The sequence below is a fragment of the Muscardinus avellanarius genome (genome assembly GCF_963383645.1).
Source record: "Muscardinus avellanarius genome assembly, chromosome: 6".
Lineage (NCBI taxonomy): Eukaryota > Metazoa > Chordata > Mammalia > Rodentia > Gliridae > Muscardinus > Muscardinus avellanarius.
In genome coordinates, this window is record NC_137791.1 from 92,967,763 (window position 1) to 92,980,656 (window position 12,894).

The 12,894-nt window shown below is 44.8% G+C and overlaps 2 protein-coding genes across 3 annotated transcripts in view; one reads left to right on the forward strand and one right to left on the reverse strand.

Moving 5' to 3' along the window:
• Positions 1-10,740, forward strand: part of IGFBP7 (insulin like growth factor binding protein 7) — a gene marked incomplete at its 5' end in the record, with an annotated part of 87,026 nt that extends 76,286 nt beyond the window's left edge. Inside the window, 3 exons of the mRNA XM_080697062.1 lie at positions 7,962-8,078; positions 8,627-8,753; positions 10,511-10,740. Coding sequence (XP_080553188.1) covers positions 7,962-8,078; positions 8,627-8,753; positions 10,511-10,530 — 264 coding nt within the window. The 3' untranslated portion in view covers positions 10,531-10,740. The remainder of the gene's footprint in view (positions 1-7,961; positions 8,079-8,626; positions 8,754-10,510) is intronic.
• A 293-nt stretch (positions 10,741-11,033) lies between these two features.
• POLR2B (RNA polymerase II subunit B) overlaps positions 11,034-12,894 on the reverse strand; it is a gene marked incomplete at both ends in the record, with an annotated part of 42,945 nt that continues 41,084 nt past the window's right edge. For both annotated transcript variants that reach the window (XM_080697569.1, XM_080697570.1), the window contains 2 exons: positions 11,034-11,123; positions 12,073-12,268. In XM_080697569.1, the coding sequence (XP_080553695.1) occupies positions 11,034-11,123; positions 12,073-12,268 (286 nt within the window). The remainder of the gene's footprint in view (positions 11,124-12,072; positions 12,269-12,894) is intronic.

Below are 12,894 nucleotides of genomic sequence, written 5' to 3' on the forward strand. Positions count from 1 at the left end.
ACTTAGACCTTGTTTCAAAATAAAGATTTTTTTTAAATGGGGCTGGGGATGTAGCTCAGTGGTAAAATGCCCCTGGGTTCAACCCCCAGTACTACAAAAATAATTAATTAAAAAATAAAAATAGGAGCTGGGCGTGGTGGTGCACACTTATAATCCCCACGCTTGGGAGGCTGAGACAGGAGCATCGCACAGGTTCAAAGCCAGCCGCAGCTACTGAGTGAGGCTCTCAGCAACTTAGTGAGACCCTGTTTCCAAATAAAGTATAAAATAGGTCTGGGGGTATAGCCCGGAGGTAGAAAAGCCCCTGGATTTCACCCCCAGTACCACAAAAATAAATAAATAAGTAAATAAGGAAAATAAAAAGGGCTAGGGACGTAACTTAGAGATGGAATGCCCTGGAATTCAATCTCCAGAATGAAAAAGAAGAAGGAATGAGGGAGGGGAAGAGTCTGACCTCCCCTCTTTCTGCCCAAAACGTTTTCCCCAACTACGTGCCATGCATCGGTCTCCTGGCTTGAGACTGAGGCCCTCGGCATCTGGCTGGTCCTTTGGGTCGTGTCTGCAGAGACCTGCTCACATGTCACAGGAGGAGGTCAGAGGCCTGGCTAAAGGTAAAGAGGCCGGTACTGTAGCCTTCTCCCGTGAGCATGGACTATCTGTATCAGATCCCCTACAGGCTAGAACAGGCCGTGTGAGTTTCAGGGCAATGGGAGGGAGATGGAAGGAGTGGGGTGGGATCTATCCCCCAGGTGCCAAGGCCATGGGACCCTAAGTTAGGGCCAAAGTAAACCACTCCAGAGCACAGCAGTAAAATGGAACAACAGAGGAATATCCAAGGAAAAATGGTCTCCTCTCTGAAGGTTGCTGAATGCTGGCCCCCAGTGGAAAAGCATGGTATTCTTTTAGTAAGACAGCTGTGAAATGACTTTCCACATGGAAAAGTAAAGAATGTGAGTTCCTCAGCCAGGCTGGCTGGGCTCTTTGGAAGCCAGAATTTCTCAGCCTTGGCACACCGCTGATCATTCCTCGCCATGGGGGGAGGAGGGTGCCTGTGCCTCAGAGGATGGTTAGCAGCGGGCCTGGCCGCTCCCCACCAGACACAACAGCACCCGCCTTCTGCCCCCCTCCCCTCCGGGGGAATCAGAAATGTCTGCAGACACACACCTGTAATCCCTGTACTTGGGAGGCTGAGACAGGAGGCTCACACATTCAAGGACAGCCTCAACAAGTAGTGAGACTCTCATCAACCTAGTGAGACCCCGTTTCAAAAATACAAATAAAATAGGAGTAGGGGTATATAGGAGGTAGAATGCCCCTGGGTTCAATCTCCAGTAACACACACACACACGCCTGTGGATGTTGCCAGATGTTTGGGGGGCATCACTCCAGATTAAAGACCACTGTTGTGGGCTGGGGATTTAGATCAGTAGTTGAGAACTAGTCCAGCATATACACTACCCCGGGCTCAATCCCCAGCACTGAAGAAAAAAAAAAATAAGAGGAAAGCCTCAGTTTTTCCCTTTTTACGATAAAAGTAACATATAATTAGTGTGAAGATTAAACAAATTAAGGCAGGTAAAAACACTTGGCTCATCACTGAATAAATACTGATTACTGTTTCTGGGCATTTTTTCCTTTGAGTGGCATGGTGTGTGTGTGTGTGTGTGTGTGTGTGTGTGTGTGTGTGTGTTACTGGGGATTAAAACCAGGGGCTTTCTACCTCTGAGCTACACCCCCAGCCCTACTTTATTTTTTATTTGGAAACAAGGTCTCACTAACTTGCAAAGGGCCTCAGTAAATTGCTGAGGCTAGCCTCAAACCTGCAATCCTCCTGCTTCACCTCCCACGTACTGGGATTACAAGCATGTGCCACCATGTCTGGCAAAAAAAAAAAAAAAAAAAAAAAAAAATTTAAGGCTTAGGAGTGTGGCTGGGAGGTAGAATGCACCTGGGTTTATTCCCCAGAGCCATACCTCTTGTAATCCAGTCCTTAGGAGGCTGAGACAGAAGGATTGCAGTTTCAAGGCCAGCCTCAGCAATTTAGCAAGACCCTAAGCCACTTAGACCATGTTTCAAATTTTTAAAAAGGGGAGAAGCTGGGGTTTGGCTCAGAGGTAAAATACCTCTGGGTTCAGTCCCTCCTCCCCACCCCAAAAAAAGGTGGGGACGTAGCTCAGTGTTGGAGTGCTTGCCTAGCATGCTCTAGGTCCTGGGTTTAATCCCCAGCACCACCAAAAACAAAAGAAAATAAAAACAAAAAAGACCCCAGAGAAAAGAAAGAGCTGCTCTGATTTGCATCTTGGAAACCTTCCACGAGAGCGCCGGACAGGCCTGATCACCTGCCGGCCTCTGGCGCCCCCCTGTGGCCGCAGAGATGATGCCGTCGTGGAAAAACCACCTGGTTTGAGTTGTCTGGGCACAGATACCAGAAAATGCGTGGGGCTGGAGGGGAGCAGAGACGCCAGCTGTACTGCAGCTGGCCTTTGCAGTGGGAGCGTCTGTTAAAGGGGGCGTGAGAATGAGCCTCGACAAAATCAACCATGTTTCTCAGGGGTAGCTTTTGAGAGCAGAAGCGCAGCCCCGAGTGCTCCTCCCCTTCGCTGGGAGCTGCGGCTCCCCCTGGCTTCTTTGGAAGTTACTGGTTTGCCCTGGGGTTGGAGCGTTGGAGAGGCATCGTTGCCAAGGAGCGCCCATAAAAGGCTCTGTTGCGGTTCCCTACTGTTCCCTAGGGAGATTTGCACAAGAGAGGCCAGGGTGACCCGTGTCCTGGGGTGTCCAACCTTACTGGCAATTCTTGGCAGAGAATACTGTCTTCGGTCGCCGCCCCACCGCACCCCAGCTAAAGTGCACACACGCCAGAGGACGATTTGCTTTGGTATTCTTTTCTGTTAAGCTTCTGGATCTTTGTGGGGCAGATACCACGGCCTCCCCGAGAACACCGGGACAGCCAGCAAAGGGGGCAGGGTGAAGGGAAGGGACAGGGTGGGGCGCGGAAAGGCAGGAACAAAAACATAGTTTTCCACAGACTTGCTAGCAAGGAGCAGAAGCCCAGCTGCGCAGCCTCACGCTGCCCTCTGCCTGCGTAATGTGACTGCCTCCTGCCCGTCCTAGAGCGATGGCTTTCCAGGTGTGACCCGCCAGTGAGCCCTGGGATTGGCACAGGGATCACAACCAACATGTTCATTCAAAAATGAGAAGTAGAAGCCGGGCGTGGTGGTGCACGCTTGTAATCACAGCATTCGGGAGGCTGAGATCGGAGGATCGCAGTTCGTGGACAGCCTCAGCTACTACTTAGGCCCTCTGCAACCCAGTGAGACCCGGTTTCAAAATAAAGAATAAAAAAATAGGGCTGGGGGTGTAGCTCGAAGGTAGAATGACCCTGGGTTCCATCCCCAGTACCAAAAAAACCAAACAAACAAACAAAAGAAGAAGAAGAAGAAGAAGAAGAAGAAGAAGAAGAAGAAGAAGAAGAACAGGAGATATATTAAGGCCTCATTTTCATCATTTATCAAAGTATTATTTCATAAAACTTTTGTAAATTTCAGATCACAGTGCAAAATGTACTTCTTGGTAGCTGGGTGCACGCCTGTAATCCTCATTACTTGGGAGGTTGAGACAGGAGGATCACAGGTTTGAGGTCAGCCTCTGCAACTTAGCAAGACCCAAAAACAAGAGGGTTGGGGGGTTTGGGGGCTGTGAGTATAGCTCAGAGGCAGCATGGCCCTGAGTCCATCCCCTGTGCTTTCCCCAAACGTACTTCTTCCCCCGAGCTATAGCAAACACTTGGAATGTTCCTGATCTAGATAATCAAATGGACCATTCCTTTCTCTCTGCTCGCCTGGAAGGAGACGGTTAAGAATACAAGCATGGGCCACCACGCCTGGCTTGGAATTTTTTCTTACCTAATGCTTATTTATAATTACAGGACTCAGGAAGACTCTGTTTTAAGCAAAGTACAACCAGAGAGGCTGCAGTGACTCCACGGCCTCCCTCTGGTTTTTGCCTAGTCGGCCCTCTAGGGGGCAGTGACTGACGCCGAGGCACTTTTTCCTGCCCTACAAACTTCCCACATTTGGATTTGAGGCACTTTCAGCCCACTGGTTAGCGGCAGGATTGTCTAAGAAGGCACTCTTCTCATCCCCCACACCCCCACAATACTGGGGATTGAACATGGGGTTCCTCTGCCTCTGAGCTATACTCGCAGCCTTTTTTATTGTTTGGGGTTTGTGGTTTTGTTTTTTGTTTGTTTTGAAACCATCTCACTAACTTACTGCACACTGGCCTCAGAACCTGGGATCCTCCTATCTCAGGCTCCCAAGTACTGGGATTAAAGACGTGTGCTACCATGCCTGGCTCTTTAAAAAAAAAAAAAAAAAAACTGGCCGGGCGTGGTGGCGCACACTTGTAATCCCTGCGCTTGGGAGGCTGAGACAGGAGGATCTCACAGGTTCGAAGCCAGCCTCAGCTACTTAGTGAGGCTCTCAGCAACTTAGTGAGACCCTGTTTCCAAATAAAAGATAAAATAGGTCTGGGAGTATAACTCGGTGGTAGAAAGCCTCTGGGTTCCACCCCAGTAACACACATACACACACACACACACACACACACACACACACACATCTGGTAAAATGCACACTTATGAACATTTAAACTCTTCTTACTCAAGTAAGGGAGAGTTAGCCATGTAAGAATTTGTCACGTAAAAATTATTGTTTTGTTTGTTTGTTTGTTTTTGTTTTTGTTGTTGTTGTTGTTTTTGCGGGTCTGTTGTTGATGTTTTGCGGGTCAAATGACCCAGGGACATTTGACCTCCGAGCTACACCCCCTGCCCTATTTTTTATTCTTTATTTTGAAACCGGGTCTCACTGAATTGCAGAGGCCTCACTAAGTAGCTGAGGCTGTCCGCGAACCACGATCCTCCAGTCTCAGCCTCCCGAATGCTGGGATTACAAGCGTACGCCACCACGCCCGGCACGTAAAAATTATTGGCCTTTCTGGTTTCCCCACCACCACCACAATACTGGGGATGGAACCCAGGGGCATTCGACCCCTGAGCTACACCCCCAGCTTTTCTTTTAATTCTTTATTTTGAAACAGAGTCTCACTGAGTTGCAAAGGGCCGAAGTAGCTGAGGCTGGCTGCGTATCTGTTATCCCCCAGGTACAGCCTCCCAAGTACTGAGATCACAAGCGAGTGCCACCACACCTGGCACTCTATGCTATGTTTTCTACATGGTGTATAACTTTTTGTAATATGTTAATTAAAATATATCATGAGTCTTGCTAAATATTATATTGATTGATTGATTGATTGATTGTGGTACTGGGGATTGAACCCAGGGGCATTCTACCTCTAAGATATGCCTCCAACCCTTTTTTAATTTTTTTTTTGAAACAAAAATCTTGCTCAATTCCTGAGGGTCTGGTTAAGTTGCTAAGGCTGGTCTCAAACCCGAAAGCCTCCTGTCCTAGCCTCAAGTACTGGGATTTGAGGTGTGTGCCACTACGCCTGGCTAAAAATTATATTTAATTAGAGCAACTTCTCTATGTAGAGTGGGTTGGGTTAATTAGCACAAAATGCTTTTTACTAAAAGCTACATCATCTTTTTTATTGCTTATTCTTTTTATAAATTTTTATTGGTACGTTGTAGTCATACACCTTGTAATGTATGTCCAAGAGCTACATAATCTAAGGACCAACCTCTTCGTTGCTAAGATTTTGTATTTTTTTTATTGGTGCATTATACTCATACATCTTGATGGAGTACAAGATGGTAGGCATTCTGCTTTGCTCATACATAAAACCTTTATAGGATTCTGAAATTTAGTAAATAAAGGTCAAAGTCATATTACTTTAACTATTAAATCAAATTACTACTTGTCCCAAAATATGAAGGCCCATTCTTTGTACATGTGTGGTGCTGGGAATCAAAACCAGGGCATCCCGAATGCTGGGCAGTCGCTCTATCACGGAGCTACATCCCCAGCCCCGAGGCCCATTTTTAAATTACTATTTCAAGAGCTATACAAACATATATTGTTTCTGCCGGCTACCTGAGGAACTGAAGGGAAACCATGCCTGCTCCCTGTTCTGTCTCCATGTTATTTGTGTGAAAAGGACAGGAAGTTACATGGTTTCCTCGCAGTAATGGTGGCAATGCAGGGACATTGCGGTAAAAAACAAATCACAGAAACGATCTCTCTGAAATTGTAAGTCCTTCTAATTACAAAAGCAACAATAAGAAACATCAACTTGGCTCTTAAGAGGCCTAGGACAGAATGAACAAACATTGCTTCCTGTAGCCTTTGATTTTTTAAAAAGCCTATTGTCATAAGCCTTAAAAAGTTGGTTTGTTTGTTTGTTTTTTATTCTGAAACCAGTCGCTAAATGTGTATTTCAAGTGCACCTTTTTCTAATGTGTACTTGTGTTTTTCAAAGCTTACGTAATGAGCTAAGTTTGACCTTTGAAGTGAGAAGGGAAATAAGGATTGATTCATTATCTTAAACCAAGAAGACTGGATTTTTGGTTTTTTGTTGGTGTTTGTGTTATGGTCCTGGAGATCGAACCCAATGGTGTTCAACCTCTGAGCTATACCTCAAGCCCTCCCCCCTTTTTTCTTACCTTTGAAACAAGGTCTAAGTTGCTGAGGCTCTGAACCTGTGGCCTGTGATCCTTCTGTCTCAGGCTACCAAATACTGGGATTACAGGCAAGCACCACCACAGCCTGCTTGGATTTCTTCTTAATCCATCCCCTGCATTTCATCATGACGGGCACAGGAACAGGTGGCAAGTTTTGTCACAGAGAACAGTAACAGCAGCATGTATGTGGCAGTTTGGTTTTTGTTTGTTTGGGGTTTATTTGCAGGTCTGGAAATGGACCCAGGTGCATTCGACCTCCAAGCTACACCCCCTGCCCAATTTTTTAGTTTGAAACGGGGTCTCACTAAGTTGCGGAGGGCCTCACTAAGTAGCTGAGGCTGTTTGCGAACCGTGATCCTTAGGTCCCAGCCTCCCAAATGCTGGGATTACAAGCCTGTGCCACCACGCCCAGCTTTTGCAGTTGTTTTTGACCTTGGTCTTCTGTAAATCATTAGATGAATCCTTAATCCTCAGAAGAAAGTAACAGAATTGGCTTTGGACTCAACCCACTATTTTCTGTGTGTGTGTGTGTGTGTGTGTGTGTGTGTGTGTGTGTGTGTGGTGCTGGGGATGGAATCAAGGCTTTTTACCTTCAGGCTACACTCCCAGACCTATTTTATATTCTATTTGGAAACAGGGTCTCACTAAGTTGCTGAGAGCCTAAGTAGCTGAGGCTGCCTTCGAACCTGTGCGATCCTCCTGTCTCACTGATGAAGCTGTTACAGGAAGAGACCCAGGGTCCCAAGCATCAAACTAGCGCATGGCAGGGCAGGTAACAAAGTCCTGCAGTGAGAGTTTCCCAGGGCAGGAGTGAATGACAGTGTGAGTAGCAGGACAGGCTGGCTGCATGTGATCCTCAAGCCTGCAGAAGAACCTGTCACTAAAACATACAGTCATTTAAAACATGCCGGGCGTGGTGGCACACGCTTGTAATCCCCTCGCTTGGGAGGCGGAGACAGGAGGATCGCGCAGGTTCCTAGCCAGCTGTGCTGGCTTAAGAGACCCTGTTTCCAAATAAAAATATAAAATGGGTCTGGGAGTGTAGCCCGGAGGTAGAAGTGCTTCCAGGAACCCCAGTACCAACAACAACAACAAAAAACCAAAAAAAAAAAAAAAAAAAACGTAGTAGGCAACTGGCATGTAGTAGGCAACTGGCAGGGGAGAGGCCCCATATTTTATAAATATTCAGGAAAAGAAAACATGAGTAAATTGCTGGGTTTAACCAGAGTCAGATGACCGTCTCATGAAGTTCTAAGAATGTGGCCATTTCCAGGCTGATGTTTTGGTGCAGAGAAATGAGGCTTTCCTTTTGCTTTTGCAGATAAAAAGAGGTCAGTATGGAGTTCAAAGGACAGAACTCTTGCCTGGTGACAGGGACAACCTGGCCATCCAGACCCGGGGTGGCCCAGAAAAGCATGAAGTAACTGGCTGGGTGCTGGTGAGTTCCAAGAGCTGGCAAGAATTTCTTTATGATCGCACAGGAAGACCTGGCAGAGGTGCCCAATGGCCTGCCGGCCTAGAAGTACTTGTTCTTCCCCATCTCTTTGGAATAGTCCTTCCAGGGGGTTGCTGCTCCCCTTTCAGATGGAACTAAATCAAGAGATGCAGTTGATGGGATGTCTTAGACACAACCAATGAGCTGAAAACTTTCTCCATTGTTCAAATGACTCTAGCATTGTTTTGCTAATATTTTACTTGACCTTTGAGATCATGGTCATTACTTAGATCATATTCCCACCAGGGTACCCCTCAAACTGATGTGTGTACCTACCCAGTTTTTAATTTACATGATATTTGACAAGTTGTCCATGACGTTTCTTGAGGGTATGAACAGCAGACCTTGTCTCCCAGAGCAGGACTGTTAAACTGCTTCTAGAAGTACCTTCACTATGAATCCTTTGTCACCTGAGGAAATAATGACCTAGTAGTAGGAACCACTGAAAAAGAAGAGACCAGAGAAGCACTAAAGGTCCTTTTCCTTCGCAGGTATCTCCCCTAAGTAAGGAAGATGCTGGGGAGTATGAGTGCCACGCCTCCAATTCCCAAGGACAGGCTTCAGCATCAGCAAAAATCACAGTGGTTGATGGCTTACATGAAATTCCAGTGAAAAAAGGTATGTAATAAACCTCACAGACACTCAAAAAACCAAAGAAAGTATCTGCCACAGCTACGGATGAAATTCTTGTAACATCAGGAACCCACAAAAGCATAAAGTACGGCATTAGAATGTAGCTCCTGGCCGGGCGTGGTGGTGCACGCTTGTAATCCCCACGCTTGGAAGGCGGAGACAGGAGGAGCGCGCTGGTTCAAAGCCAGCCTCGCTGGCTCAAGAGACCCTGTTTCCAAATAAAAAATATAAAAATAGGTCTGGGAGTATAACCCAGAGGTAGAAAGGCTTCCAGGAACCCCAGTACCACCAAAAAAAAAAAAAAAAAAAAATGTAGCTCCTACGGTTCTGAGTATTGAGATGGTTGTTTATAGGCCTGTTATTACTTAGAGGCTCATCCTATCTTACACAGGAGAGTCAAATCCCAAACTTGAGTGGTATAACTTGCATTTCCCATAACTTTCAATCTATATGGCATTCTCCTTGTGTTGTGACTATTATATTAAGTTCCCATTTAAAAGTAAATGATGGCTGGCAATTTGGTTCTTCACTTTGATCTTGTGTGTGTGTGTGTGTGTGTGTGTGTGTGTGTGTGTGTGTGTGTCTGGGGATGGAACCCAGGGGCATTCGACCTCCGAGCTACAGCCCTGCCCTACTTTTTATTCTTTATTTTGAAACAGGGTCTCACTGAGTTGCAGAAGGCCTCACTGAGTAGCTGAGGCTGTTCGCGAACCACGATCCTCCGGGTCTCAGCCTCCCGAATGCTGGGGTTACAAGCGTGTGCCACCACGCCCGGCTTTCACTTTGATCTTTTAAGGGGGAAAGTCAGAGAGTACACTGGCAAATATCCAATTCTATCACTGCCAAGAAGCTTCCTCTGAAAAACCGTTCAGACAGTGTCACAGCAACGCTACTTTACATTTAGATAGTTCTATCAGTGATGGCTGAGTGGCATTCCCTCACGCCAAGTAAGAATGAACTTCACTGTCAGCATTTGTCAGACCATTCCACTATGCAGACCAGTGAGCTGTGGCACAAAAATGTATCAAGTCAAGTCAGGTTCTCTTCAGCCAAGACGTGAAAAGCAAGGGAGGCGATGAAACAGACGGTGCATTTTGAGCCGCCGTTCTACCAGTAATACTCCTCTGCATTAAACTTCAAATGAGAGCTAGAAGTGGGGCGTGGTGGTGCACACTTGTAAACCCAGCAGTTGGAAGGCTGAGGCAGGAGGATCGTGGTTCAAAGACAGCCTCAGCTACTTAGTGAGGCCCTTTGCAACTCAATGAGACCCTGTTTCAAAATAAAGAATAAAAACAGGATTAGGGGTGTAGCTGGAGGCAGAATGCTCCTGGGTTCCATTTCCAGTAACACACACAAGAAAAAGAGAGCTGGACCACAAAGTTCCTCAACCTCTCTTCCAGGCCTATGTAAAGGACCAATAGAGCAAACTTGCCTTCCATACCTAAGTTCAAATTCCACAGAGAACTTATACATTACGCATATAGCCTTCATCTCCATGTTTTTTTTTGTAAGAGATGGGGGGTCTCACTGTGTTGCCCAGCCTGGCATCAAAGTCTTGGATCCAAACGATCCTGCTGCCTCAGACTCTCAAGTAGCTGGGACTACAGGTGGTCACCACCAGGCCCTGCCCTTTCTCCCCTTTGTTTTAACATCTTTATTTATTTGGAAATACTAATCTCCCGAGAATTAGAAAGTCATCTGTGTGCACATAAGTAACTAATTTTTTTTTCTCTTTTTAACAGGTGAAGATGCTAAGCTATAAACCTGAGAATATATTAATCAACAATAGCTGAAAGTAGTCATGGTTAGCTACAACCCCTCTTCTTGCCTAATAACAAGTTTCTTTTACTCCAATCCACTAACACTTTGTTATATTCACTGGTTTTATGCAGAGAAATATAAATTAAAGACAATACATCAAGACTATCTACAAAAATTTATTGTTTATTTACAGAAGAAAAGGCATGCCTATCAATAAACAAAACAAATAAAATACCTTTACTGCAACTCAGTCATTTTGTCTTTTTTGTTTTTTTTAAACCATATTATAGAAACAAGACAAAGATCCTCCCCCTTCCTCCAGTCCTGGGGACTGAACCCAGAGATGCTTTACCACCGAGCTACATCTTCAGCCCATTTTATTATTTTTTAAATTTTGACACAGCATCTCACTAAGTTGCAGGTGCTGGCCTTGAACTTGTGTGTGCCACCACACCTGGCAGGATAGATGTTTACAAGCGTCTTGTTGAGAAGCTCTCACAAGAGCTACACACTCATCATTCGAGGTGCAATACTCATAGACATAAGTTCTTGAAACAACAGTTTGCAGGCATAAGGCATTCGCACCAAAGAAATCTGAAAAGAAAAAAACACAGGTTATTAGCAGAACTGTAGAGAAGTGACCCCACTTCTCTACTAGAGAAAAAAGGTAGCATTTTGGCCCTGTAGATGAAGGAATGAGCACCCCAAGTGCTCGCTCATCCTGCCAACTTGCTTCCTAGTGTTTCTCCTACAGAATTTAGTATTTCATACTTTCTGCCAGACATAACTCATAATCAATTAAAAGATTTAAGAAAGACTCCCTATTTAAAATTCTCTGTGCAAGGTTCGAAGTCAGCCTTGGCTACTCAGTGGGGCTCTCAGCAACTCAGTGAGACCCTGTTTCCAAATAAAGCATAAAATAGACCTGAGAGTATAGCCCAGAGGTAGAAAAGCCCCTGGGTTCCACTCTCAGTACCACAAAAATAAATAAATAAATAAATAAATAAATAAGTAAATAAATAAATAAAATTCCCTGTGCAAAGCCTCATTATTTGAAAAACATGAAGAGCTTAGAGAAATTATCACAATTTTTTTTTTTTTTTTTTTTTTTTTGGTGGTAGTGGACGTCTAACCCAGAGGCTTTCTACCTCAGGGCTATACTCCCAGACCTATTTAATATTTTATTTGGAAATGGTCTCACTAAGTTGCTGAGAGCCTCACTAAGTAGCTGAAGCTGGCTTTGAACTTGTGCGATCCTCCTGTCTCAGCCTCCAAAGTACAGGGATTACAAGCGTGCGCCACCACACCCGGCACAAATTAATTTTTGAAAAAACATAATAATAAAATAGGGCTGAGGGTACAGCTCAGAAGCAGAATGCCTCTGAGTTCAATCCTCACTGCCACAAAAATTAAAACTAGGAATTATAAATTTCAGTTACCAAAACTGAAAATGCCAACCTGTTCCCCCACACTAAATCTGCCTGGATCATTAAACCAACACAATTACATCCTTTAAAAATATATATATAAAGCCTATACACACCTGGGTTTTATTGCGGCAGCCTCTACATTCGTATGTATGGGTCCTGGTGTTAGCAATTGCCATTATTCCACAAAGATTACAGACATGAACCTGATATGGGTCTGATGCCTCAAACAACCTCTCTCTTAAAAACTGGGCCGCTCCATGGGCAATCTGACAATCTCGTTCCATTTCTCCAAAACGCAGGCCACCATCACTATTAAGAGGGAAAAAAAGATTATTTTGTAATTATTAACATAAACATCACTTTGCCCAATAGCAAAAGCAAATAATAATAATATAGGAGAACCAGGCTAAATTTTATGCCCTAGCCTTCTCTCTGTTTGGTGGGAAGGGGAAACATCTACTAATCACTGATGTACATTAGAAGGTCCCAAATGGAGTAGACCTATGTTAAGATTCTCAAGTATAGCATATAATTTTCCTGATTCAATACATGAAATAGATTAAAGCTCACTGAGCTATCGTTTAACTATCTAGAATTCAACTCCATACACAAAAGTGAATTAAAAAATCAATCTAAAGCAGTCAAGCCTGAAACAATAAGTGCATATTGGCAAATGAAACAGAACAGGTAAATGACTGCAGTTTTTCCTCAACACAGAAGTGAAATATTGTTCAGAGATCCACACACAAGCAAAGATGGTTTTCTTTCTTTTTCACATGTGTATGGCACTGGGGATTGAAGCCAGGGGTGTTCTACCTCTAAGCTATATCACAGCCCTGTTTTATTTTGAAACACAGGGTCTTGTTAAATTGCCTAGCCTATAACCTGTGACCCTCCTATCTTGGCCTCCCAAGTACTGGGATTACAGGTATGTG